This window comes from Zea mays, chromosome 8 (genome assembly GCF_902167145.1).
Source record: "Zea mays cultivar B73 chromosome 8, Zm-B73-REFERENCE-NAM-5.0, whole genome shotgun sequence".
NCBI classification, from domain to species: Eukaryota; Viridiplantae; Streptophyta; class Magnoliopsida; order Poales; family Poaceae; genus Zea; species Zea mays.
Window position 1 is genome coordinate 13,300,599 of NC_050103.1, and position 5,960 is coordinate 13,306,558.

At 44.2% G+C, this 5,960-nt stretch overlaps 1 protein-coding gene across 1 annotated transcript; it reads left to right on the forward strand.

Annotated features, from left to right (window-relative positions):
• The first annotated feature begins 205 nt into the window (after window positions 1-205).
• On the forward strand, window positions 206-4,185 carry LOC100282855 (delta-7-sterol-C5). Its single transcript, NM_001155761.2, has 3 exons — window positions 206-529; window positions 3,151-3,456; window positions 3,673-4,185. Exons 1-3 carry the CDS (start codon window positions 301-303, stop codon window positions 3,960-3,962), a joined length of 825 nt encoding a protein of 274 aa, NP_001149233.2. The 5' UTR covers window positions 206-300; the 3' UTR covers window positions 3,963-4,185.
• The last annotated feature ends 1,775 nt before the right edge of the window (window positions 4,186-5,960 follow it).

Below are 5,960 nucleotides of genomic sequence, written 5' to 3' on the forward strand. Positions count from 1 at the left end.
TATCTAATTTTGCTAGTTCAAAATTCCGTATCAATGATTTTCTAAACACATACCTCAAACGGTTTGGTGAAATTCCAGTTTTTTTTAAGAAGAAAGAATCGACTGCCTCCCTCTCCACCTGCGGGCTGCGGCGGTGCGAGCCGCGGCACAGGCGCACAGCGGTGCCTGCCCTGCCCACACGGCCACACCACCACAGATCCATTTTAAAACCCCAGGCGTCTCTCACGCTTCCGCCGCTTTACAACTCCCCACCCCAGCCGATCCCAACGCACACTGCACCCAGTGCGGCGGCCGCCGGCAATGGCGGTGCACGGCGGCGACTACCTGCGGCGGTTCGTTGCTGAGACGGAGTGGTACAACGAGGTCGTCCTCAGCGCCGTGGCGCCAGGCGACTGGTGGCGCGGCCTGCCGCACCCGGTGCAGTCGTGGATGCGCAACTGCGTCGGCGGTTACCTCCTCTACTTCATCTCTGGTTTCCTCTGGTGTTTCGTCATCTACTACTGGAAGCGCCACGCCTACATCCCCAAAGGTCTCGCCTCTTCCTCCCATTCTTCCCGATGCTTCTGCTGCTTAACTGCCGATTTGTCCTTATTAGGGTCTGGGTGCCATCAACGAGAGGGATTTAGGCTTGATTCGAGATGTTTTGGGGATATGCCGGCAAAGGATTGGCTAGTTGTTTGCGCGGAAAGGGAAGGCTTCCGCCTCTCGACCTCTAATGCCCGCTTCTGTCGGGAAACTTTTGGCTTGTCATCTCGGAGGCGTTTTGTGGCGTGTTCTATGATCCTCCGCGTGTTGTTACTCTCGATCTTTTCCTCTTAGAAATCCAAGGCTGTTAAGAAGTGACTGTGGAAGATTTGCTGGTGAATTATGACCCCACTTTGTAGGGAACGTAGGCTGTGCTCACGCAGCCTCCGTGCTCGTATGAGTACGGGCAATTCAACGATGCCGGTAATTATTTACTTACCTCATGTACCATCAGAGCAAAGGTGGGACCATCATAGCTAAGGTGGGAGTATCATTAGAGCCGGTGGGAGGGAGTAAGCGAAAAATTGCCGGTTTCATTGGATTGCTGACGGATACACTACATTTGAAGTGCTCCTGTGAACACATGCTTCGTGAGCACATAATACATTTCTCACTTTGTGTGCCAGACTGGCGTTTTTTTTGCTTGTTTTTTTTTTGTTGGGGCTAATGGTGATGGACCCGGGGTACAGTTATTGGATCTCCCCTTCATTCAGTAGTCGTAACCATCATCTGGATGGATCTTGAAGTCAGAGTTTGATAGCTAAATCACTTTCCCTTTCTTGGCTAAGCCACTGCAAATGCATGTTTTGTGCTTGTTAACAACCCACCTGTTGCTCCATGGAGAATTGCGGTTGGCTATCGGCCTATGGCCTGCGTCTGTATGCAGCTTATTAGTGTTATATGGCAGAACTTGTACTGGTTGGCTGGGGCTAACTGCAGCTAAACAAATTTAATTTAACAAAAAAGGCTTTGAAGCCTTGGTGCGGACTGAGGGTGAATTTCAGTACGCCACTGGTTTTACCATCCTTCGTGTTCTTTGCAAAACCGCTCATCATGGTAGATACGCTGACAGATAAAACATAGCTGTCTCTTGACTCGTTTATTTGGATCAATAGACAAAGTCCTGTGCGATTGTTCCAACGCTCTTGTCAGGTTCTCTGTATTAATTAAATAGTTGTTTTGGTTGGTTTCTCTGCTCAATCACATGCTGCACTATGGAAGTTTCTGCCAAGCACTATTATTAAAATTAGTTTATGTGTTAGTGTTTGTACCATGTACGCTTCTCAAGTGCACTGCCTTGAGCACTTTTAAGCTGCATATCCATTTTCCATACAAGCATCTTGTAAAAAAAATATTATGGGGTAGCTGGAGCACATTGTGGTAGAAGTGCATCCAAAGTTCTAGGCAGTGCATGCTGAAAGCCAGACATATGAATTAAGATGTCCTTCCTGTACCACTCAATTAGACACTCATGAAACTCAGATAACTGGAGCATTCCAGCTTGTCTTCTTGGTATCATCTTGTGGCTACCATGCCTGTGTGGGATCAGGTCGTTTTTGGTTTCTTTGGTGATGGAGACCACATGGAAGAGATATTTTGTTTTAGAACTACTTTAATTTAATTCTGGAGCTGGACTTTGCTCTTGTGCACTGGCTGCCCTCCATGCATCTATAACAGTTAAGGTCCATGGCCAAATCATTAAATTGATATTTTGCTCCTTTTGAATTACAGACGAAATAATAAATTTGAAAGAATAGTGCCCTTTGTTGAGAGGCATATAGCATGTGTAAAGTGGTAAAATCAAACTCCAATGTGGGCACATTTGCTTGAGCATGTCACAAAGAACTGCGTAAAACGGAGCTTGTCGATATATTAGATGCATTTTAAGAGATGCAAACCCTTCAGTAAAATCGTCACTGTTTTGGTTATTTCAAGGAAACCTTTTTAAGTTAGATTGTTCCCTTCTATTAGGGGATATTGATCATAGTCGTAGGTGGTGAAAGACTATGAACTCCAATTTTCCCCCCTTGTTTAATGTGTGAACTTTATAACCATTTTGATGAGATTTTCTGCCCGGTTGGCACATTAACTGGTTAAAGGCACACTGTTCGATTAACAAGCATTCACTTAGTAGTTGTTGAGGTGTGCCATGTTCTTTTGTCATCTGAACAACAAATGGTAGCAACTTATTGTATCTAGAATCTAGATATGACCGATTTGCTAAAAGAATTTATGTTGCTCCAAGCTTAGTTTATGAATTTGGTCTTAATAAATTGCAGTTGACAGCAAATATTTGCACTGCATACTGTAGTTATTGTTTACAAAAATGGAAGTATTCTGTGTACAGGCTTCTTTCCTTTTGAATTTGTACGTAGACTGTAACAACTAGAGCTGTTAACGATAAGCTGTACATGTGCTTGGACTGTACGCAAGGGATTTTGGTTTATACTAAGGATCTTGTCTCAGATTGTTGCTACGAAATTAGGAACGACCTTATCTGTACCAGCATAATTTTTATTTCATTGGTTCAACTTAATGTTATATATGATTGTTACCTGTCATATTTCTCATAAATTTATGTAGTCATATTTATGACTGCGCAATGTTTGGTCTGATTTGATGCAGATGCCATCCCCACAAATGAAGCTATGAAGAAGCAAATAGCTGTAGCATCCAAGGCTATGCCTTTTTACTGTGCTCTTCCAACTTTATCTGAGTATATGATCGAGAGTGGATGGACCCGGTGTTACTTTAATATCAGCGAAATGGGTTTTTCTGCATACCTTTGTTATATGGCTATGTATCTCATTTTTGTGGAGTTTGGAATTTACTGGATGCACAGAGAGTTGCATGACATAAAGCCACTATACAAACATCTGCATGCGACCCACCATATTTACAACAAGGAGAACACCTTGTCTCCGTTTGCTGGTAAGTCTGCATCTGCACTATCGTATCCAGCTCTCAGTTTCTATCTCGCATTCTCCCCTCGTTATCGGTAGAAAAGTTCCATTTACGATCCACTACTTGCGTGCACTACATAGTTCCTTGATGTTAAGCTCTGGTGTGTCGCTTTTGAAGTCCATTACTCCATTTTGCTATGAGCAGCCATTCGGCCATGACTACTAAAACACATTTGCTTTCCAGGACTCGCGTTTCACCCACTGGATGGTATTCTGCAAGCGATACCGCATGTGCTTGCGCTCTTCCTCCTCCCAACGCACTTCAGGACGCACATCGCTCTCGTGTTCTTGGAGGGCGTGTGGACGACAAACATCCACGACTGCATTCACGGCAAGGTATGGCCAGTCATGGGCGCTGGGTATCACACCATCCACCATACGACTTACCGCCACAACTATGGCCACTACACCGTCTGGATGGACTGGATGTTTGGTACGCTCCGTGAGCCAGATGATATCCTCAAGAAGGCCTGAGTTCGTCGTAGCTGTGGTTTTCCTACGGTGCTGGATGTGCTTGGTCTGTTCTGTCCCCAGTGCCTCTAATCCGCTGAGCCTGTTCAGCGCTCTGTTTCTGTAGGCTTTGGTGTGCTATTTAGTTTGCTAGGTTTTATATGTTGTGCTTATTCTGTAATTTAGTGATGTTTGTCTCATGACGCAACGGAGTTCAGGACGAATAAAAAGAAAGATTTGCTAGACACATTCTGGATTCCAGCTGCCTGTACAATGTTGCACCTCAGCTGTCAGTGTAGGATGTAAAATGGATTGGCTTCTACCTTGTGAGTTCACGCGTTGTTCAGTCTATGAATGTTGCTTATATATTGTGTAAAACAGAGGTGGCCTTGCTTCCTTTCCAGCATTCAGAAAGGTAAACATTTAAGGCACTCAGGCAGTCTTGCTGCACCCCCAAGTTTAATGTGACAAGAGTGGTGCACCTGGTTCAGAAAGTTCCTGAAGCAGGTGCACAAACTATTCACTGCCAGCAGGGACAAGAGTGGTCATATGTGAGGTACAGCGTCACAGCGATGAGTGCTTTTCAGAAAGAGACATGGGAAAAACTCGCTTGGATGGTCCATGTTGTTCTCGGATCATGACAAGCTGAAAGGGAAGCATGAGCTACACTGTCCGTGGGGTGTTTGGTTGCTTCTGCTAAAGTTTAGCCCGGGTCACATCAAGCGTTTGACTTTTAAATAGGAGTATGAAATATAGACCCAACCAACTAGACTAGATTCGTCTCGTCTTTTAATCTTCGGCTGACAAATTAGTTTTATAATCCGACTACATTTAATACCCGGAATGGAGGTTCAAACATTCGATGGGACAAGGGCTAAATTTTAGCGGGGTGTAACCAAACACTCCAATTTACATCAGGAGCATGCGATTCGGTTAAGGGGTGTTTGGTTACACCCCGCTAAAATTTAGCCCATGTCCCATCGAATGTTTGAACCTTCGTTACGGGTATTAAATTTAGTCGGATTATAAAACTAATTTGTCAGCCGAAGATTAAAAGACGAGACGAATCTAGTCCAGTTGGTTGGGTCTATATTTCATACTCCTATTTAAAAGTCAAACGCTTGATGTGACCCGGGCTAAACTCCCTCTCTGTGGACTAAAGTTTAGCCCGGGTCACATCAAGCGTTTGACTTTCAAATAGGAGTATGAAATATAGACCCAACCAACTGTACTAGATTCGTCTCACTTTTTAATCTTCGGCTGAGAAATTAGTTTTATAATCCGACTACATTTAATATCCCGAACGGAGGTTCAAACATTCGATGTGATAGGCTAAATTTTAGCAGGGGCAAACCAAACACCCCTTAATCTGTACATATATGGGCAAGGCAATAAGTGCAGTATGCCTTTGGCTGCGACAGTGACAGGTGAACACACACATCTGCACGGCTGCATCATCTGTCCGTCGTGGCTCTCTATACCCTACGCATTGCCTTAGCTTGGTCTTCGAAAATGTTATCGTGTCGCGCACAATCCCAAACTAGGCCATGTAGCTAATGCTGAGGAGTTTGAGCGTTCTGCTTATCATTTGTTTGTACATACCTATTGAGAAATTACGTTACCACGGATCATCAAATCTGCTTTATTTCCTCCCGTTAGGCACGAGGAGTCATAGAAGTCCGTCTCCCTTAGGATTGGGCCTCTGGCCTCCTTTTGTCTCATCATTACGAGGGGTGTACAAGTAACTTTTATAGAGAGGTGAGATCCTTTAGGGCTAGTTTGAGAGTCTAAAAATCGGAGGGGATTAGAGGAGCTAAAATTTCATTCTTATTTAAAATTAAATAAGGAGTGGATTTTAGCCCTCCAATCTTTCCCGGTTTTGTGGCTCCCAAACTAGCCCTTAGGGTTTGATCAGGTGACAAGGGGAACATGAGAGGATTGAGGGAGAAATAAATTAATTTTCCCCTCAATCCCCTCAAATCCCTAGTCACCAAAACAGTCTTTAAGGATAAATTTAGTATT